The following is a 23,500-nucleotide window of genomic DNA, read 5'->3' on the forward strand; positions in this document are numbered from 1 at the left end:
TCACCACAGTGTGCAATGTCTATTTTGTAGTACACATGAAGCAGAAGGGAAAGAAGTAGGCAGTACTAAGCAATTATTCCTTCCCTGATAAAGAGTTTTCTGAATGGGTCACTTAAGGAATCTCTCTTCCCCACAGGTTCCCCCTGAATAAGGATTTCACAAACAGATGGGACCCTTAGAAAGTGAACAAATAAAATTCCACCCCCATTTGACAAGAGAAAGAAAAGCCAATTAAAGCCAGAGAAGCTTTTCATTTTTATATTGCTTGCAACCTCTTGACCTCAATAATCAAATTTTTTTAGTTCCTTAAAAAAGAGAGAGATAGATCACTAATTTTAAAATATTTCAAGAGAGGAGAGATTATCTTCTTAATTGAGGTCAATACTAATACATTTACACAGGATAACTACAAAGCACTAGACAGAATGCATTCTGGGTACAAATGTTTTAAAAGAAAATGATGATTCGAAGATCCTAATGTGGAGAAAACGAGGTCATTTAAGGCACCGTTCCTCACAGTGTCTATATACAGAAGGTGCTTCCTGTTTGACTATTCTGAACCTGGATCCCTGGGCAAGAGGGCTCAAACTGTGGAGAATGGTGTATCTTGAATGAACTAACACTCGGCCTCTGAGTCCCAGCAGCTTCTAATCTTAGCTCCTCCTCCTCAAAATTCCAGGTGGTGAGATGAAAGAGGACATGGTTCGCACCCAGTAAAAGCCACACTACTGGGGTGCATGCCTACCTGACCTACACCTGGGAGGGCCTAATGCTGCTGGGCAGTGAGGGGAAAAGAGGAGAAACTGGATAATGCTACTATTAAAATTTACACACAGCATTATGGTTCACAAAGTATTCCTAACATCCATTTTCTTATTTGAGCCTCGTATCAGCCATTAAAGGTAAAGAAATTATTCTCTAGATATTTCCCTACATGATGTCTCCCAAACTTATATTTTTACCTACTGCCTTTACTCATAAAGTTCTTCTTTCCAGGAATGTTCCTCCTTCTTTCTTCACCAGTAAACCCCTGCTCATCTTTAAAAACCAAGTTCCGGTTTCACCTGTTCTACCAGCCTGCTCCTGACATACCTTCATCAGGGTTAGGGCCATCTCTGTTTATAGTCTTTCTGGCTCATTATCTTTGGGATAAAATCCAAGTTTTAACGCCTGCCTTTCCAGCCTCATCTCCAACCTCTCTCCCCTGCTCCACTATTACATTCTATGTTCAAGATAAAAGAACCACTGACTCACAGATCCCTATGGACATCACACTCATTATTCCACTTGACAGACCCTTTTTATCCCTGTCCTAGGTTAACTCCTCTTCATCTCTCAAAATTCATCTCAGGTATCACCTCTTCTGCATAGTCTTTCCTGACACCCTATGACAGGTTAAATGCCCTCTTCTGTGTTTCCAGAGCATGCAGTGCTAATCTCTTGTCACAACACCTATTAAGATTAAACATAAATGTGTTTCTGCTTCATTAATATGTGTCTTCCTTATTAGTCTTTGTATATCCAGTTCACAACACAAAGTAGACTCTAGGTATGTTGGGAGAAAGAACAGAGGGAGAACATGAGAACAAATAAGAGGAAGGTCAATGATCCTCAAGTGAATCAGACTTTGCATTAGAAACCAATTGTTTCTAATGCCATAAGTATCTTGAATGTGACTTACATGCAGGTACAGTCACTCACACAGGGACTTGCATAAATACACATACAGGCATGCAAACACAAACACCAGTTAGGTATGAAGGCAAGCAGAGCCCTCAGAGTCAGCTGTTGATCCTTACACAGGAAAAGTCAGAAGCTTAATGCCTGAAGCAGGGCTTTTCTCTCTTTGCTGGCTTGACCATTTCTGTATGCTAGATGACCACTGTGTTTTGCCCACCACTTTGTAGGGCCCAGATCCAGCCTAGACTAATAGCATCTTTGGGTTTCTGATTTCACATCTGGTTCTCCTCCTACCTCTAGGTCCTGCATTCTGTACAGTAAGCCTAATGTTTTGCTCTTAACCATCTCCATAATCCTTGACCTGGCTTATGGGTTTCCCTCAGCTCCCAGTTCCTTGGCTCAGTATTCCTCCCTCCCTCCATTTCTTATCATACACTGACACATTAAATTCAGAAAGACACATACAAACACAGAAAGGCACAAGGCACAAAATGATGTATACACACATAAAGAAACAAACACAAAGGCAGGGACAGCCATACACACACAAAGAGAGAAATGTTACAAGTATCACTAATCCCTGTCATCAACAGCATTGCCATCCAGAATAGACAGAGCAGACCCACCAACAAAATGGGAAGGAAGGAAAAACAAGAGTCTGTGTAGTAAGAAAGAATTTTCCTGTGTGTCAAAGCAAACTACCGTCTGGGTTTTACTAGAAACATGAGAGGTATACCATCTGGGGGAGCTGCTTCTTCCTCCAGTATCTGGATAAGGCACTGGGACAGATTGCAAACTATGCTTATACTCCCCCTGTTCAGCAACTGGTATCCTTCCCTGAGTGCTGGTTGACAATGAGTCTTCTGCTAGACAGCACGTTAGATTACCTCTAGTTGTCAGTAAGCTAACCAGGAATCTCTGCTTCCAGAAACAATGATACTTCAGACTTAGAAGAACTTCAATTTATCTGCCAAAGTTAGGAGTGGGAAAAATAGCGATAGAAATCACCATGGTTTTCAAAATGTTTTCTATAGAGTCATAGGGATTCTTATGGACTGGGCTACGGAAAGGCAAGTGGGAGGTGACCAATGTAGTAACACTTATTTTTTTAACCTCTTTATTGAGATATAATTCACATACCAATTTAGTGTACAAACTCAAAGGTTTCTAGCATATTCAGAGGTTGCAACCATCACCACAAGTTAATGTTTTCATTGGCCTCATGCAGATCTGAGTTGCAAAAAACCAAAAGAAAAAAAAAGATAACTATGACATAATTCAGTCTCAGTTCCTTATTGGTTATATGGAAAAATTAATATCTACCCCACAGGTTTTTTTGTAAAGACTGCCTGAGAGAGTGTATGTAAAAGCACCCAGCACAGGCCTAGCACACTGTTGCAGTGGTAGGAGGAGAAGGAGTAATACTACTCGTCGGCAGCCGTCCGTCTCGAGAGACGATGGTGTAGCTTCTTAAGAGTCTATCTGCACCGCCGAGAATGGCTGTGCAGTCCGACTCGGGAGTGACATGGTATCTGTCTCCTCCCGTGTTGAATCGACATCTTACGATGACGCTGAAGCTACAGAGCCTGGGCAGGGTAATATGGAGGGTCTGCTGTTGCCCATGCAGCAGACCCCCCCCTCTCTTCGCAGCTGAAGGGTCCAAGGGAAAGACGGAGTCGATACAGCTTGGGTTCAGGTGCGCCGCAGGAGTTGCCGGTGTTGACTACAACGTCAAACCGCCTTAGGGACTCCGGCTCCGGATTTTCTGTCGGGGTTTACTCCCCTAGCCTTTCCCCTGAAGAGGTATGCCGCAAGGCAGCGGAGGTTTTTTGGAGTCAGAGTTTTCCTTCTCTGATGTACCCTGACTGGAAGATCGAACCAGCGACACTTAGCTCGCAGGCCGACGCTCAATCCACTGAGCTAAACCAGCCAGGGCCAAGTAATACTACTACTGTACCATGAACTAAGCACAGGCTGGGCACTCTCTACAAAGGATTTCACTTCATCTTTGCCATAATCCTTCAAAGTACGGATTATTATCCCCATTTGACAGTGAGGAAATAAAAGCTCACAGAACTTAAGAAATTTTTCCAAAGTCATATTTGTTATAATTGGTGAAAGGACACCTAAAGCCTTCATCTTTCTTGCTCCAAAGCCTGTGCATACTTTGCTCAGTTAGACAGCCTTTCAGTCTTTCTTTTCTCTTTTCTTCACCTATGCACCTCTAGCATGGGTCTTCCTCTAGGTCTTTCCTTAACTATTTTTAACTACAGTGATCTTACCTCCATCCAGGTTCTGTATGCGATAGGGTAGAGGGACAGTGAAGAGGGTCACAGACGAGATCAGTCACACACGTCATACACTAAATTATCTGGAGCCCAGACCCTCGCAACTCCTGTAAAAGCACACCACTGACTCAGCTACTAACCTTCCTAGGAACTCACAAGTCCAAAGCACCCTGTTCCTCCATATCACTGACCAGCCCACTGTATACCCTTGTTCTGCCCAAACAGTTTAAGGGGCACACAGATAAGATAGAATCTTTGATTTAAAGTTCAAAATTCAAAAGCTTAACTCATTAGCTCTACGTCTAAGGCCCTATACCAAGCACTGTGGGAGGAACTGGGATGAATAAGACCTGCTTCCTACCCTCTGGAGGCACTTGCAATCTAGTAGGCCACACAAGGATGGACCCAACTACTTACAATACAGAGCAGAGCAACATGCCAAGTGAGAGATTCATGCCAAGTTGTCTAGAACATGAGAAAGGAAGGATCATTTCCCACTATGGGGAAACAAACAAGATTTCTTGGAGGAAACAACATTTAATCTAGGTCAATAATACACAACCAGCAGCAATTCTGTCCCCCAGGGCAACTGACAATTGGCAATAGAGACACTTGGTTGTTACAACTTGGGATTGCGGTAAGATAGAGATTTGCTACTGGCATCCAATGTGTAGAGGCCAGGGATGCTGCTAAACATCCTACAATGCACAGGACAGCTTCCCACAACAAAGAATTACCTGGTCCAAAATATCAATAATGCTGGAGTTAAGAAACCCTAATCTAGACCTTGGTGCACAAGTGTAATTTTTACAGGCAATGGGAGGCAGAGAGATGCCAGGATAAGGAATTATCTGGAGCAAAGGCATAGTGATGGGACATGAAGAGCATGTGAGATGGCTGTAACAGAGAGTAAGGGAATGCAGTATAATGTGAACTACACAGGGGAGCTCAAGTCAGATTGTGAAAGCATTGAAGGGAAGGTTAAAGTTTATATTAATTTAGTAAGCAAAAGTAAGCCACTTACAGTTTCATCATGTCTAACACAGAGTTAATACCTAACTCATAGAGTGGTTGAGGATTAAATGAAACTGTATATGTAATAAGCTGGCACAGGGCTTGGCACACAGTAGGGGTGCTCCTATTCCATCACATTCCCTTAACAAGGTAGGAATAATGATCAGAGTTGTGCTTTTTAAAAATTCCAGTATTAGTGCAAAAAGATAAACTTAAAAGCAAGACAATATAATCAAAATCATTAGGAAATGAAGCAAGACATTCTAATTAAGAGCTAAATTAAGTAATATAGGCTGTGTGCTATAAGAGTTAGTACTGAAATGAGAAAGGTCAATGTGGGTAGGCAGGTCAGGGAAGGTTCATGAAAAGTGAGACTAGAGCATTCCAGAGGACTCCTAAGACTGATACAGAGAGGGCCAGGGGTTGGAGGGAGGAGTATGAGAAATTAATTCCTGGTAAGGAGAACTGTGTGAGCAAAGAAAGAAAAGGGGCTGGCATAAACATGAACTGACTATGAGACGAAAACCAGAGAGAACAGTAGGAGGTATACTGCGAGCAGTGATTTTCAACCCATTTCATCTCATGGTATACGTAAACTAATTACTAAAATTTTGCGGCAGACCAAAAATATATTTTTTGCTGATTTGACAAAAAACAGGTATAACTTTGATTCATTCACACTGGAAGGTTATTGTGTTGGCTGTTGTCATTTTTTTATTTGACAACCTAAGGGAAAAGAAGTTTGTGCACCTGACTAAATAATCAGGTATTGCACATTTTAAAAATTATTTACTTTTTTCCTCCGTGGCTGCTTTAAGATCAGCCACCATCATGAATAGCACAGTAACTATCCAGACCAGGAAGTTCATGACCAACAGCCTACTGCAGCAGAAACAATTTAAGAGACACACGGAGGTAAGATAGAAGAGTAATGATCATTAATGTCCTTTACCCTGGGAAGGCAACAGTACCCAAGACAGAAATTCGGGAATAACTAGCCAAAGTGTGTAATACCACACCAGATGTCATCTTTGTGTTTGGATTCAGAACCCATTTTGATGGTGGCAAAACAACTGGCTTTAGCATGATTTATGATTCCTTAGATTATGCAAAGAAAAATGAACCCAAACATAGACTCGCAAGACATGGCCTATATGAGAAGAATACCTCAAGAAAAGAGAGAAAGGAACGCAAGAACAGAATGAAGAAGGCCAGAGGGACTGCAAAGGCCAATGCTGGTGCTGGCAAAAAGGAGTAAAGATCCTTCAGTGACTTTATCTGTGCTGATAATGCAGATTTTTCATGAGAGGATTAATAAACTAAAAACTTTTATGTAAAAGAAAAAATTATTGTGGCACACCAGTTAAAAATATCTGGTTTAGAGAATTTTAAGAAAAAGACTATGATCAGATTTGAAGGGATGGAGTGCTAGCCACAGGAAGTCAGACGGAACAAGAAGAGGAAATCATGCAGATGACACAAAACCAAAATGTAGTTTAGGAAGATCGCTGGCAGCAGGTACAAACTAGAGGCAAGGGAACACTTAGAGGTGTCTACAATTATCTGGGTATAAGGAAATGAGGCCCAAAGCCTGAGAGAGAACAATTATTATTAGTCATGGTAATAACTTTTGAGTATTACTCAGCTACTTTCATCCAAATCAGCCCATGCTGGCCACAGCAAAGGGCTTCTCTGTCCCTCCCTATATACTACTTTCCATCAAGTCCAAGTTCTACTGGCCCTTTGGATATTGCAAGTGGAACTGCTGGTTGCTCCCCTCGAGGTTTAGTTCCCCCAGCCCCAATTCTACCTAGTGCCAGATTCCATCCTTCCCCAATTCTCACAGCCTCCCAGGACTTAATGTGTTTCCTGATGGACAATGAAAAAAAAAAGGTAAAAAAACAAGTAGGTCTGATAACTGTGCTTTAATACAGCTTTGTTCAAAATCATCTAGCCTTCCAGATGGTCATTTGTAAAGTACACAGGTACATAGGCAGAAGGCTGGGTAAGCCACCAGAGAAGTTGCAGCCACTAGAAATTTGTGGCTCTGCTTTGTTCTTACTCCTTAATATCAGCCACCCAGGTGAAGATAAAACTACCCTGCAGCGTGCTGGCCTTCATCAAGTCAGCCAAGCTGCTGGGGGTAGCTCCCATAGCTGAAAGCTGGCATGCCATGGGATGATGAGAAAGCTAATTTGGAATTTTTGCTATACAGGCCAGCTCACACTATCTGTACCACCACTCTGAGGGTGGAAAAAACATGGATTTGACACCTGCATGTGCCAGGCATTGTACTTGGGGCTTTGCATACATTAAATTCTTATAACAGACAACCTTGCAAAGAGTTACCCTCCTCAAATAGCTGAATAAAATGAGGCTCAGAAAGGTGAAATAATCTGCCTATTTGTCACATAGCCAGTAAGTAACAAAGCCAAGTTTTGAACTTAGGCCCATCTGCATCAAAATGTATGTTCTTTCTGATGATGACAATAATAATAATAGCAATAATAACAAAACTAATTTTTACTGAGCCTTTTCTGTGCCAAGCATTGTAAGTGCTTTATATGCATTATTTCTTTAAATCTTTACAACAGCTTCATAAGGTGTCGACTATTCATACTCTTAATGAAGAAACTGAGGCTGAAAGAGAATAAGTAACTTCTCCAAGTTTTCAGAGTTGGTAAAGGCAGAGCCAGTTTTAAACCTAGGTCTCTGTGACTCTAGAGAACAAACTCCTAAGTCTGTGCTATCTTTCTACACAAGACACCACAGACACTAACAGGAGACTAAGTAGATTTGGTTGCTTCCTAGGTTCATAGTGCTACCTACTGATTCCCACCCCACAAAAAGTGTGACCACACCCTCACTCAAGACTTCCATCTCAGCCTGAATCCAGTGATATCATCCATCATTCCACACAGTAATTAAGACACATATTCTGTATCAGGCTCTGCTAGGCATTGGAGAAACAAAGACAAACAAACCGATAAGGTCAGTCCCTGCCCTGAAAAGGCTCACAATTTAGTGAAAGAAACACTATAGTTGAAAAAACATGAAAATACAACTATCAGGATGCAGGTAGCTTTACTAGAAATAGAGGAAAGAGAAATGGAAAAGAAACACTAGTGTTCACTGAGCTTGAATTGTGCCTAGGTACTACGCTGGGATGTTTTTTTTTTAAAATAATGTATGATGAAATTAACTTTTGCAGGGAGGGGACAGAGTTCTATGAATCTTAATACATATTTAGACTCTTATAACTGCCCCCATAATCCAGACACATGACAATTCTATTACCCCCCAAAATTCCCTCATGTTGTCCCTTTATAGTCAAACCCTTCTCACACTCTTAACTCTTGGTAACCACTGATCTAGCCTCCATTCCTATTGCCTTTCCCAAAATGGCATATAGATGATATCATACAGTATGTCACTTTTTTAAACTGGTTTCCTTCACTCAGCATAATGCCTTTGAAATTCATCTATGTTGTATGCATCAATAGTTATTCCTTTTTATTGTTGAGTAGTGTTGCATAGTTTTCTTATCCATTAACATATTGAATGACATTTGATTTGTGTCCATTTTTGGCAATTATGATCAAAGCTACTATAAACATATATGTACAGATTTTAGCATGAATATAAATTTTCATTTATCTATAGGGGTAAATACCTAGAGGTAGAATTGCTGGGCTACAAAGTAAGTTATGTTTAACTTTATAAGAAACTACAAGCAAGAGTTCTAGTGGTTCTCCTTCCTTGTCTAGCGCTTGGTATTTTCTATTTTTTAATTTTAGCCATTCTATTAGGTATGTAGTATCATCTCATTGTGTTTTTAATTTGTACTTCCTTAATAGCTAATAATATGGAGCATCTTTTCATGTGCTTATTTGCCATCCCTATGATTTCTCTGATGAACTGTCTATTCAAAATCTTCCCCATTTTTCTATTGAGTTGTTTGTTTTCTATTGTTGAGTTCTGAGAGTCATTCATTTGTGCTGGGAACTTTTAACAGCACCTTTCTCACTTTATTCCGACAACAACCCTGCAAGAATATGTATCATTAACCACCATTTTAACCTTAGAAAATTAAAAGGGAAGTCATTAAACTATTATACTCTGATCATGGTTCTGCCTAATTTCAAAGTTTACTCATTACTTAGTCACCTGTGACACAGAGACCACTAGAATGAAAGATCTATGAAAGTAAATATCTTGTCAGTTTTGTTCACTATAGAATCCATAGCCCTACAAATAGTGCCTAACACATAATAGGTACTCAATCAGAATTTGTTTAGTGGTAAATAAATGCCCTTAATTTTTCATGTAGGCTCCAGAAAAGAAAATAACACTGCTCACAAGAGCCTGGTCCAAGCAAAGGGCAGTGGTCTTAGGCAGGACCTTGTCTGTCCACCTCAGACTGTCAGGATAACCTGATAGTAACATCCCACTGCAGCAAATCCTTTGCCCATGGGTAGTGTCCCCTCCAGAGCTCTGAATAGAACATAGGTCATAAATTCCCTCACTGCTGGGCTGGTAGAACTCCCTGCCAGCTTGGCAAAAAGGGCACTATCACCAATAGTGGCATCTTGCTCATCTGAAGGTCCTACAATGTATAGACTCTGCTATCTAGGACAAAAGCAAGCAAAACTGGCACTTGAGCAGCCAACCTAGCTTCCTCATACAAAATGCCTGCTGAGTCTCAGTTTACCATAAGTCTAAGTTCATAGCTCACAGCAAAGTAGATACAGCAATTAGAAATGAGAATAAATCAAAGAAGAGACAAGAAAACTATAAGAAAAAATTACAACCATGCAGACAGGAATGTAGGCACTGGGGTAAATAGCACAAGAAGCCCTGAAGACATGCTTTGAATTATCCACAGAATGTTAATACTCTGCTCACAGTAATCTGTAAGAAGAAAGACTTACTTCAAAAATGATCAAAATTTTTATAGATCTAATACTGAGGTTATAGTTCAAATTATCCTAAAAACTTACTGATATGAGGGCTTAACAGAGTGTCCCTTCAAATCTCTACTAAGGTCCTTGGGTAATCAACAATGCTCTTAAATGATTCATAAAAATCTCAGGTCCTGGATGGCCAGTACAACCAGGGTTTCCTCTCTGATGCCTCAGTGTCCATTATCCAATACTCTAAGCCCTGAGCCATCCACCAACTTTCTAGTTAGATCCTGAACTCCAAGGCTGTCTCATATATGGTTAGGCTGACTTAAGCATACATTTTACTAAGATTATCTTGCCTTTCATAGACAGCAGCTTGTGACTGATCATGAAAACCCAAACTAGCAGGCTACTCTCACCACCACAGGCCTGAAATTGCAGCAAGAACATCTGAAGCCAAGGCAGGCAGAAGCTATGCTGAAAAAGAACAGCTCGCCACTGGCGCAGAGCAGGGTGACAGCTTTTGTGTTATTTTAGAACAGTTTGTGCTGATGAGCTTTTTGTTGTGGTAACATTCCTCTAAAAAGAACATTTTCTTTCTCCTCTCATTTACAGAGTAATTCATCAGAAAGTGAAAAAAGAAGGAAGGGCAATGATAAAGGATCTCCAGGAATTGGTGGATCTTGGATCATATCACCTTCTCAACTGTTGTGCCCAGTCCTGTGGCCAGGACCCTGGAAGGAGATCAGGAGACCTCCGGGCCTCACTCATCATCAGAAACATGACTCTATTTTCAGTAGACACAAAATGGGTCCTTTGAGAACCCGTGACACTTCAAAATGTGATCAAAAGTTTAGATATTTTCATCATGGTTGTTGTCCTTACCCAAGAACCTACAATTGTCAGCTTCAAGAAGTACACATAGCTCAGCTTGGTCACCTGGGCCCCACTTCCTTTTTCAGGTTTTTGTCCCGAAGATTTCTACCGCAGTCACTCTGTCCAAACAAACATACTCACCATGCTTCTCACCACCTCCACATCTTTGCTCACACTTGCTCCCTACTGCTCAGGCTGCCCCATCCCTTTCACTCTATCCAAATCCTATTTTTCCTCCAGGAAGTCTATTTTTTTTTTTCCTCTTATAAATTCCTTAGACATTACCTACTTCAATCTAATACAAGGAAATACAAGGATCTCCTTTGCTGACCAATAAGTGGAGAGGTATATTCTACTTGCCCATATTTAGTGACAAGAAGTTAACTACCTACTTACCAAGGAAGTCCCTTCTATGATGAAATAGTGCTGGTAGGCAGGCAATTCTTTATTCTAAAAGAATATCCCTATATTTTACTTTGCCTACATTGCTCCTAGCTCTGCCCTTAGAGTAAGAGAAACAATACCGCAGTACTTAACATCATGAGCTTTGAAATCAGACCTGTGCTCATGTCTAGTGTGTACTTGAACAAAATGCTTAACCTTTCCAAGGCTCCAGTCCTTGATAATATCAATGTTATAATGCTGTTAAGAAAGTTAAAAGAATAACTATGCAAAGAGCTTAGCACTGTGCCTGGCTTAGCGTAAAAATTTAATAAATGATAGCTAGTGGTTTTCATTGTTATCATTGTTATGTAAGTCTGATTCCTCCACTTCTAATATACTTAAAGACAGAAATTACATTACTTGAGTCTTTTCTTTTTCAAGCTCAAGTTTCTTCACTAGACTATAAATTATATGAGGACAGGTGTATCTGTCCTATTTACTGCCACATCCCCATGTCTAGAACAGTGTCTGGCACATACATAAAAGGCACTTATAAATACTGACATGTATTGACTGCTCTCCATTTCAGAGTTTCTATGATGCTCTTCATCATTCAGGTCACCCCTCTCTGTATAATCTCTCACTGTTTCAAATGCTTCTGACAATGTGAGATTTAAAATTGAACTCAAAAGTTAAAGATAAGCTGAGCAGCAGGGAGGAGAGACTAGGATTACCTCCTCCCTCATGATACACGCCATATCACTATTAAAGATTTGGCACAACTGGGAAGCTTCACCAAACTGCTGTTCATGTTGAGCTTGAAATCAACTGAAACCTGTAAATCTTCTCACACATAATGACTTCATACTCCGGGCTCTCTGGAATTGGAGTTGTAGTAATGCCAAAGGGTAAAACAAAACAGACCTTTTTCTATTTAGAGATTCCTCTCACTTTTACTATCTGGACCACTCAACTGGCTCCCAGCATCTGCAGGCTGGAATTCAGAGTGATCTTTCTAGGACCATTTGTTTCTTCCTCCCAGATAGAGTATAAGCTCCCAAAGGGTAAGATCTGTCTTGCCTTCTCTCCCACATACCAACACAGGCTGAGCACAGAGCAAGAACCAACTGATGCCCTCATCTATAGCAGGATTACAATGAGGATTCAGGAGAACTATATAGAGACCAACCTTGGGGCTCTCTCTCCCTCTCAAACAGCACAAGCTCAGCCAGTGTTGTACTTCTAGCAGAAAGGTGGAAGGGAGCCAGTTCAGGCACAGATGCAGACATAAGGCCCGCACTCTGACCAGCCAGCTCCTAGAGGGCTGCTCTGCTGAGAATCACCTTCCCTGATAGGGACCAGTTCCTAGAGAACAAGCCAATATCAAACTATCTCTCCACAGAGAGCAGTCCATCTAGATAGCTTTCAGGGACTGTTCACACTGGAAGAGTCACAGCAGGGTGAGAGCGCTCACCTCATCACTTTCTTCCACATCCACATCACCATTGGCATCATCATCCATCAGCTTGTGGATGCTTCGGACTGCATCAAAGCTGAGCTTCTCATCCTCACTGTGGCACAGGAGCTTGTCAATCCGGCAAAACTCTGTACAGGAAAAGCAAGAGACAACATTACCAGGGCTGCCACCCAACCTCTATTACCCACCTTCTTAGGGTCCTTAGCTTCTAGCACATGATTCCTCATGTAGCCACTTAATGACTCTTTGTACAGTGAGAAAACGGTTTCATCTAGCCTTCAACTGCCTCTGCAAGGATGGGCTCAGCTGTCCCCATTAGGGACAATGCTTTATCATCTTAATAGTTCCCTTGCAGGGAAGTCAAGCACAGGACTAGAAATACACTGAGATCTAGACAAAAACATGAACAGGTAACACAAAATAAAGCATAGATAAATGAGGAAAAAGACAAATAGCCAGTGAACATTGGAAAAAGTTTAGCCTCACTAGTAATCAAAGAAACACATATTCAAATGAAATACTATTTTTAATCAGTCAATAAACAAATGTAAATTAACACAATCTTTCTAGAAACAGGAGAAAGCCCATTTATTCCACTGTTGGAAAAATATGGAGTTTTCCTTTTCGTTTTCTTTGCAACTGCTGGGACACATAATGTTAGCCATGGGCTAACTTGGGAAACCCTTCGCATCATAGGCCTTCCCACAAACAGTTACATTCAGCAATTATCTATCATACATCTAAAATCCTAAGATCATCTGATAAAACAGTTTGGGAAGTCTAGAGTGTGGCTTCCTCTGCCCACCATCGCACATGGGCATGCAGAAGTAAAACCAGCACAAGAGGCTAGGCCACCCTAGTTCTTTTGTGACACTTAATCCTCTCCTACAAACCTGGAAAACACACAGCCTGATGGATGCATACAGCAGAGTCTGGAATCTAGTCTTAGCTCCACCACGTGACTCTAGGGAGATGACTTCCTTTCTCTAGGCCTCAAGTTCATTATTTGAAAAAGGCATTTTAACTACAGTTTCTATTATTTTTTCCAATTCTAAGATTATAAAATTCCTCTTTCCTTCAACCCTGATCTTGATAACTACTTTCTAGGCAAAATACTCTTCAGATCACCTCCAAAGAGGTTACAAGAAAGTCCCTGATTTCCCAGATAGAAGATGCTAGGATAACAGGACTGAAAGCAAAGACAGGATAAAGGGGCTGCTGCTCTGAAGCCTTCTAGAAGGCAACTGATCAAAGACCTGAAACACTCTAATCCAGTTAATCATTTACTTGTCTGCTGGTCAGATAGAGACAGGACAAGACAGGTCACCTCCCTATTGCTTGCTAGTTGCTCAAATCCTTTTCAAAATGGGGAAGGGGTACAAATAAAAAAATTGTAAGCGTCTCAGATGTGATTCAATGAAAGTATGTTGAATACTGAAGTTACAGATATTAAGTGATATGCCCAAATTCAAAGCAGCTGAAGAGTCACAGCGAGAGTCCAGGTCTACTGACTCCCAGGCCAGCTCTTCACCTGATTGTTTTTACGCCAAGGTGACCAAATTGCAATAAAACAATAAGTAACAACTAGTTCATCAAGAACACAGCACTGAGATTAGCACAACCAATATAATACTGTCCCTATCTTATTCTTGTTTTTGTATTACTCAAAGGCACATATAATTGCCCAAGAGAGTTTTTTGATTAGCATATGATGTGTCCATTTAAACATTTATTGAGTGTTGTTCATATGACAGGGTCTGTAATCAGCATGGGGCATAAAGAGATGAATCAGGTTTCATCTTTGCTCTCAAAGAGCTAAATTATAAAAGAGAAGGAGATAGGCAATTAAAACACTATGTGCTACTTCCGGCCAAGATGGAGGCCTAGACTGACACGCTCCGTCTCCCTCCACAACTAAGAAGGAATACAACTACTGCAAAACCAGAAATAACCAGAAGTTCCAGAAAATAAATGGAAGTCCAACATATTAAGTTATAAAGAAGTGGTGCTCGTCCAGGCGGGTAGGAGGGGCAAAGCCAGGGCAGAGAGGTCAAGCTGTGCTGGCGGTAGCAGCAGCAGAGATGGCGGCAGGACAGCGGTAAGCACAGGCACCCGTATTTAAGGGGAGGTGAGAAGCACCTGGGGAGCACCCCCAGCTGCACACCAGACCCGTCAGCTCATGAGTCCAATGTCAGGAAAGACAGACCCCCATTGCCTCGGATTGTGAAGGTCAGAGGGATTGGGGACGGAGGAGGAGGTTTCCGGTCTCTCAGCAGAGAGTGAACAGCAGGAATCCATCTTGTACCCCCGCCCCCACACAGAGCGCCAGAGTGTGGTGGGAAGGGTCACCCGGTAGTAATGAGAGCAGGGGGCTCTGCACCCTATAGCGTAGGAGGTGTGACAGCCCCACCCAGGAAGCAAAGGTAAACACAAAACTGTCAGGATGGCACTGAGCAAATATCTAATCTAACAAAGCAGCTGATAGGAAATCTTTCTGAGGCACAGTTCGGAGCTTTGGTTATACGAATGCTTACAGACCTAACAGCACATCCTAAACAAGACGAGGAAGGAATTAAGGCTAGTCCTGCTGAAATGAATGAAAACACATACAAAACTAGTGGTGAGGGAAAGAAAACCAGGGATCAAATCAACAAATCGGAACATAGGGAAGGCACAGTCAACCAGGGCAGAAAGAGGAAGCAAGAAGTGAGGAAAATGAGGAGAGGCTCAGAAACCTCTGGGACAGCTATAAGCGGGCCAACATCTGAATCATAGGGTTGCCAGAAGGTGAAGAAGAACAACTAGAAACTGAAAAAATTATGTGAAAAAATAATGAAGCAGAACTTCCCTAACTTGGGGAAGGAAATAGACTTATAGGTCCAGGAAGTACAGAGTGTTCCAAAAAAACTGGACCCAGGGAGAACCACACCAAGACACATTATAATCAAAATGTCAAAAATTAAGGATAAAGAGAGAATCTTAAAGCAGCAAGAGAGAAGAAGAGAATTACATACAAAGGGGTCCCAATAAGACTATCAGCTGATTTCTCAAAAGAAACTCTACAGGCAAGAAAGGACTGGCAAGAAATACTCAAAGGAATGAAAATCAGAAACCTATAATCACAATTACTCTATCCAGTGAAGCTGTCATTCAGAATAAAAGGGCAGAGGAAGTGCTTCCAGGACAAAGTAAAACTGAAGGAGTTCATCAGATCCAAACCACTGTTATATGAGATGTTAAAGGGACTTGTTTAGAAGAAGGAGGATCAAAACTATGAACATTAAAATGAAAACTGTATCACAACAACCAACAACAGAAGCTAGGGAACTGAAACAAAGGCAAACTAAGTAAGCAACAAGAGTGGGAAAAGAATTATAGGTATGGGGAACATTTGGGTGGGAGGTCAGCGGGGAGGGGGCAGAGGGGAAAAGGAGGGAGATGGTACAGGAATTAAGAAGCATAGTAGGAGGGAGTGGAGTAGACAGGAAGATGTTGAGAAGAACTATTATGCACAACCAATGGGAATGGACTAAGCAGGGCGGGGGCGAGCGGACAATTGGAGGGAGGGAAGTCACCGGGTGGAGGGGAACAAAGGGAAAAGAAATTGGGACAACTGTAACAACATAATCAATAAAGCATATAAAAAAAAAAAAAACACTATGTTCTAAGTGCTATAATAGAATCAAGGTGAGCAAACTTTTTCTATAAAGGTCTAGACAATAAAAAATTTAGGATTTATGGGCTATGTAGTCTCTGTTCCAACTACTTAGCTCTATCATTGAGCATAAAAGTAGCGATGGACAAAACAGAAGTAAATGAACTTATCTGTGTTCAAAAAAATAACTTTATTTACAAAATAGATAGTGGGCTGGGTTTGGCCCCTGGGCCATAGTTTGCTAACCCCTGTTCTAGAAGACCACTGGTAGCACCCCTGAACCACACTGAATTGACAGATTTCTGGCCCAAAGAAAGAAACCCAATCTTTTCATTAACCTGCATCCACACACAGGTTTCTCCTGAGTAAAGCACAACTTCTAACAGGCTTTTTAAAATAACAGAAATAGTTTACCAAGTTCTAGGGACTGTGGATCTCCAGGGTAGGCACCTGGAATCAGCTAGACCCTTTCCCAAAAGCCTATGGCCAGTACAAGAAGTTCAGGCTTCAAACGACAGGCTCTGATTTGTAACCTGATCAAACAGACAGGTGACCTTTGCTGCTGGTATCATCTGGCATAGAGGAGGACTAAAAGGACTGAAAGTGAGAGAGTATAAAATCTTGATATCCCATATGGCTGTAGAATCCTGTCTAAAATTCACAAATAACTTCTTCAGCCAAGCACTTCCTAGGCTGTCTCCCTTTTCTGAGACCTTTTCTACTTTATATGTTACATTCTAATCTGGCAAGGTTTCCCAGAGCCATCTGCAAATACCTTAGAAGGTCTACCTATTTAGCAACACATTATCACCACAGAGAAAGAGCCCTGGACTTGGAGTCAGAACACATATGTCAAAATCCCAGCTCATGAGTTACAGCCATATGACATTGGACAAGTTGTTTAACTTCTCTCATTTTTCAAATAAGGATAATTATTCCTGCTGCATCAGGTTTTTGTGAAAATGAAGACCACGTTTGTTACAACACCTAGCAGAGGGCCTGCATAAAGCCCACATTCAATACATTTGTAGTTAGTTTCCTTCTTTCCTCCCAAAGCAGAAAGTGAACAATTCCCATCTTCTGCTAGCTTCGGCCACTTTCCCTGTCAAACCATGAAGAATCAAATACATGAGGTACAGTCCAATTAAATTGATGTCATGTGTTCTAGGTGAGCTGGCAAGTGACTCTGACTCCTACAACATTTATATCTATCAGTGGTAATATTTATCACACTGTGTTGCAGTTGCCTATTTAATTTGTCTTCCCGATCATATGCCTTTCTTTAAGGGCTTAGGACTATGTCCCAAGCAGCAAGCAAAAGCCAGTTCTTGATACATACTCAGTAAATGTTTTTTTGAATGAATAACTAAATACCAACTCCATAATTACATGCAGAATTTTCTAAGCAGAAAAAAGAATTCTGAGTACAGATTACACCATAAAACCAGGTTTTGACATGTTTTGGCCTTAGGACCCTTTTACACACTTAAAAATTTTTAATCTCAAAACTGTTTGATATGTACCATATTAGAAATTAAAATACAAACTCTAATATTTAGCAATTAATTCACTTTAAAACAATAAATATCCTTTGTGTTAATATAAATAACTTGTTTTTAAAAAATAATTGTTTTCTGGAAAAAAAATCATGAGAAGAGTGGAACTATTTTACATTTTTGCATATCTCTTTGATGTCTGACTTAATAGAAGACAGCTGCAGTCTTATATGTTTCCTCATTCAATGTGGTGTTTTGTTTGAAGATCAAAACATAGATATGCAGTTGGAAAAGGCAAGAGTATTTTAATAATCATGGACATTGTTCAGATAATCACGGATATTCTTCTTTGACACTTCACCAAAACTCAACAGTAGGAGGTTTATTCAAAGTTAGTTGGAGTGCAAAATCTGAAACTATATGGATGAACTTTTTGTACTCTATTACCTTAAAATCCATTGGCCTATCTTGCATTTTGAACAGATCCATGCATGATTTTGTAACATGATGCTCTTGTCATTTAGAAACTGCCAATTCAATGAGTTAGGCAGAGCTTCCAAATTTGACATACTGTATTTCATTTATATAATATCAAAAATAATCACATCAGAAAAGCTTTAAATCTAGGAAAGCTGTCAAATTCACAGTGGCAGATACAAATTTTCTAAAATTCTAATTTTCAATTAAAAGCTGAAATTTTAGCACTGGCAACAAATACTACCCACTTTTTTCCTTAAAGAGAAATTACTTCATTCAAGAATATGTCTGCCAAATACATGTTATATATTAAAGTAAAAACAATGTTCCCTGGGAAAATAAAGGGTAGTTCAGTTTGCAACTCAATCACACAAATGCTCTTCCTTCAGATAAACATCAAACTTCCACATGAGGACATGCTTTAAGCATAACTTCCTGTTTTATCACACAGAATACTAAAAGAGACATGTATTCGTAAATACAATAAAATTAATACATTCTTCTTTATCAAAAGTTTTTTAAAAAATCCTGAGAGTGCCATGAAGTTGAGGAATACAACAATTACTATCACAGTTTTGTGCCACTGCTTTGATTCCTGTTAAGGTGCCAGCAGTTTTACCTACTAATTGCATTTGCACCATTAGTGCAGATGTATACACAGTGAAAAAAGCAAATAGCATCTAAGTATTATTATTAAAATGGCTTTGACCGTCTGGGCCCCAGAAAAAGACGTTGGTGACTCCCAGTGGTCTGCAGACCACACTTTGTTAACCACTGGCAGACAAAACCACAAAGACCTTTTTCTCATGTCCAAATCTTTTCTTCTTTCTCCAAGTAGAGTTAATCATTTACTGTTGAATGGTCCCAAGCACTTTGTACATAACTCTGATACATTAATTTTCATGCTCTGAGTTGTTGGCATGCCACATCCAGAAAAGGGCAAGAACAGAGTTTGACTCACTCTACGTCCCGGGCCCAGTAAGGCACCACCAACATCTGCCCTGTCGAGCATAAAATTGGTAAAAAATGCTGGCTGAATGAATGAGTGCACAAAAGAATGGATTCATAAGAAATCATATCTCTCCAAAAGGCAAGAGAATTCTTGAGTACAACCCACCAATCCCCACCACCAATATTCACCATCCACCTAATAATGCCTCTTCTCTCCCAGCCACTTTCATTTCTCGTCACAGAACAGTAACTCATCCCCCAGAGAACACATACCTGTAGGCATGCAAAGCAGAGCCACTGCAATTGAGCCTGATGTGAGACACAAGCCCAAAGGGAAAGAAGTGAGAGAAACGGCAGTCAAGGAAGACAGTACATATTAGGGTAGAGAAGGGCACTATAGAGGTCAGACTATCCCTCAGTGCTTGGCTGGAACCTGAGGGGAACCTGGAAATTGCTACATTTTACCAACAAGGGTCTCATCTGTGAGAATACTTTCTCCTGCCTCACCCCCTACCCCTCAGCCAGGCCGGGCAAGCTCTGCAGTGACTCTTGATGGGATCAAGCATCCACCCTTACCCTGAGAAAGGTCAGAAGGAGTTCTAGCTATAATAGGTAGTGCTAGTGCATACCAGCTGAATCTCTGTCCAAGTCATCTCCCTACTTAAAGCCCTCAAAAGTTTCTCACTATTCATAAGTTCAATTACAATTATGAAAAGTGTTATAAATGAAAACAATAGGATGACTGAAAGGCCAAGAGGCCACTTGCCAGCTTCTGGTGTCATATCTAGCAATTCCTTCAGCTTCACGTGATGCTTCTCTGATGTGCCTAGTTTCTTTCCTCTTTGCACACAGCCCAGTGGCTCTCAACTCTGGCTGCATATTAGACTCACATAGGGAACTGTTAAAGTGCTGATGCCCAAGCCCCATCCAAGATCCATTTAATAAATATCTATATGAATGGGACCTAGGTGTGGGTTTGGTTTGAGGGTGGGGGAAGTGGGGATTAGTTTTTGTTTTTTCTTTGAGATATAACATACATACAGTAAAGTATATAAATAAACATATGGATCATATGTATATATCCATGAAACTACCATCAGGACTTCCGGCCAAGATGGAGGCTTAGACGGACACGCTAGGTCTCCCTCTACAACTAGAGAGGAATACAACTACTTCAAAACAAAGGATAACTAGAAATTCCAGAAAATAAAACTACACGGAAGTCCAACATATGAAGTTATAAACCAGCGGTGCCATTTGGGCAGGTAAGAGTTAAAGAGGGCAGTGCTGTTTGCGGTCGCACCTGGACAACGGCCGGCGGCGAGGAATCCCGGCTGCGGCCAAGCCCCTGCCGGTGCGCGACTCCGGCGCTGGGGAGAGCGCCGCCGCATCGCCTTGAACAGTGAGGCCCAGGGGGGCGGGAGGACGGATCCCGGTCTCCTCGCTGAATAACTGTGTGAATCCATCTTGGACCCCCGCCCCCAAAGAAAGCACCACAGGGCTGCGAAATAGGTCGCGGACAGGCAGGCGCCGGCCGGTCGCTGATTTGTGACGCGTACACAGGCACTGCCACCGACAGCCGGCCCAAGAAAACAAAACGCATCTGTCAAAATGAGGCAGACAACTACAGAAATCCTGGTGACACAACTCACCAGACAGCAGATAGAGAACCTGACAGATGAAAAGATAAGAAACCTGTCAGAGGCTCAGTTCTGGGCCATTGTTAACAGATGGCTTACAGAATTCACAAAAGAGCAGGAAAAAGATATGAAAGAAGCGAAAAACTTTCATAACGAAAGGAACAAAACCGCATACGAGACAGAAGGAAAGGAAATAAAATCCAGAGTTCATTTCAACAAACTGGAATATGGAGAAGGAACAAGCAGTCAACCAATGCAGGGAGAGGAAATGGGAAGCAACAATGAAAGGATCAGAAACCTCTGGGACAGCTATAAAAGGCCCAACATAAGAATCATTGGTTTGCCAGAGAATGAGGAAGATGAACTAGAACTTGAAAAATTGAGTGAAAATATAATAAAGGAGAACTTCCCAGACTTGGGGAAGGGAATAGACTTGCAGGTCCAGGAAGCAAGGAGAGTTCCCAAGAGACTGGACCCAGGGAGAACCACTCCAAGACACATTATAATCAAAATGTCAAAAATTAAGGATAAAGAGAGAATCTTAAAAGCAGCAAGAGAGAAGAAAAGAATTATGTACAAAGGGGTCCCAATTAGACTATCAGCTGACTTCTCAAGGGAAACCCTACAGGCAAGAAGAGACTGGCAAGAAATATTCAAAGTAATGAAAATCCAAAACCTACAACCACGAATACTCTACCCAGCGAAATTGTCATTCAGAATAGAAGGACAGAGAAAGTGTTTCCAGGACAAAATAAAACTGAAAGAGTTCATTAGATCCAAACCACTGTTATATGAGATGTTAAAGGGACTGGTTTAAAAAAAACACAGAAGCTAGGGAGATGAAACAAAGGCAAACTAAATAGGCAACAAGAGTGGAAAAGGAACTGTGGGTACGGGAAGCATATTGGGGGGAGGTCAACAGGGAGAGGGAATGGGGAAAGGGAGGGAGATGATATAGGAATTGGGGATCAAGGTAGGAGGGAATGGAATAGACGGAGAGAGGTTGGGAGGAACTGTATGCACAACTAATGGACATAATCTAAAAGGGGGGGACAACTGGAGGGAGGGGGGCCACCGGGTGGAGGGGAGCAGAGGGAAGGGAAATTGGCACAAATGTAATATTTTAATCAATAAAACACATTAAATCTGAAAAAAAAAAATAAAGAATAAACAGGAAAAAAAAAAAAATCAAGCTATAGAACATTCCCAACATTCCAAGAAGAGTCCCTCCCTCTGGCCCCTTTCCAATCAGTATGACCACGAGTACTACCCATCCCCTCTCCTGGCAATGGTAACCACTACTCTGACTTTTTCCACCACAGATAAGTTTTGGCTATTCTTGATATTTATGAAAATGGAGCATGTATATTTTTCAAGGTATAGCTGTATGCAATAAAATGCCCCCATTTTAAGTGTAGAGTTCAATGTGTTTGACAAACATATGCACTTGTATAACTACCTCCCCAATAAAAATATAGGACATTTTCATCACCCCAAATCGTTTCCACTTGACCTTTCACTGCCAACCATCATCCTCTTCCCCATACAACCACTGATCTGATTTCTATCATTATAAATTAGTTTTTCCTGTTCTAGAACTTAAAATAAGTGTAATCATCAGTATGTTTGCTTTTGTGTCTGGCTCCTTTGGCTCAGTATGATTTAAGATTAAGCCATGTTGTCATGTGCAGCAATAGTTTCCTCCATTTTATCACTGAGTAGTATTCCATTGAATGAATACACCACAGTCTGTTCATCCATTCACCAGTTTTTACTATCACAAATGAAGTGCTATGAAGATTCACATACAAGTCTTTCTGTGGAAAAAGGTTTTCGTTTTTCTTAAGTGAAAATGAGTTCTCATTTTCTTATTTATTGATTTTAGAGTAAGAGAGGAAGAAAGGTGGGGGGGGGATTGATTTGTTGTTTCATTGTTGTTCCATTTATTTATGCATTCACTGGTTGGTTTTGAACCTGCAACCTTGGCTCTACCAACTGAGCTACCAGGCCAGGGCGAGTTCTCATTTTTATTGTGAGATCCACTTGGAATAGACTGCTAGGTTATAAGATAGGGCTATGTTTAACTTTTTAAATAATATCAAACTGTTTTCCAAAGTAGCCATATCATTTTATACTCCCAACAGTAGCCACCAGTATGAGGTACTAGTCCTATTGCTTCACATACTCTCTTTTACTTGGTGACACTAGTGCGTAGCCCAGGTTCAGAACCACCTCGAATTCCTTTTATATGAAAGGCTCTTCATTCCTTCTTGACCTGCAAGCTCTGACTGATGCTGCTGGTCTCAGTTTAAATACTTTTTCTTCAAGGAATCTTCCTAATTCATCCCTCACAAACTGGTTTAGGTCCACATTATACATTCTCCAAAGCACCTATATTTTTCATTTACAACCCTTTTCACAACTGTAAGTATTTGTGTGATAATGCACTTAACGTCTGTTTTCTCCACTAAACTGTAAGCTCCATAGCAGCAGGAACCATAGCTGTCTTCTTTATGCCTGAATTCTGGCTACTAGCCAACACCTAACACCTAGCAAAGTCCATGGCATAATCATTGGGCTTCAATAAACATTAGTTGAATGAACAAATGAATGCCTGGAAGAACCTGTTGCATGAAGGAGCAAATTCAAACACAGATG

At 40.9% G+C, this 23,500-nt stretch overlaps 1 protein-coding gene and 1 pseudogene across 5 annotated transcripts in view; one reads left to right on the forward strand and one right to left on the reverse strand.

The window, feature by feature from the left end:
* STIM1 (stromal interaction molecule 1) overlaps window positions 1-23,500 on the reverse strand; it is a 185,760-nt gene that overhangs the window by 58,362 nt on the left and 103,898 nt on the right. For all 5 annotated transcript variants that reach the window (XM_090264671.1, XM_090264682.1, XM_090264692.1 and 2 more), the window contains exon 2: window positions 12,621-12,751. In XM_090264671.1, coding sequence (XP_090120797.1) covers window positions 12,621-12,751 — 131 coding nt within the window. The remainder of the gene's footprint in view (window positions 1-12,620; window positions 12,752-23,500) is intronic.
* LOC150018403 (small ribosomal subunit protein eS24-like) lies at window positions 5,814-6,240 on the forward strand (annotated as a pseudogene).

This window comes from Furipterus horrens, unplaced genomic scaffold (genome assembly GCF_987537825.1).
Source record: "Furipterus horrens unplaced genomic scaffold, mFurHor1.1.pri manual_scaffold_2, whole genome shotgun sequence".
Lineage (NCBI taxonomy): Eukaryota > Metazoa > Chordata > Mammalia > Chiroptera > Furipteridae > Furipterus > Furipterus horrens.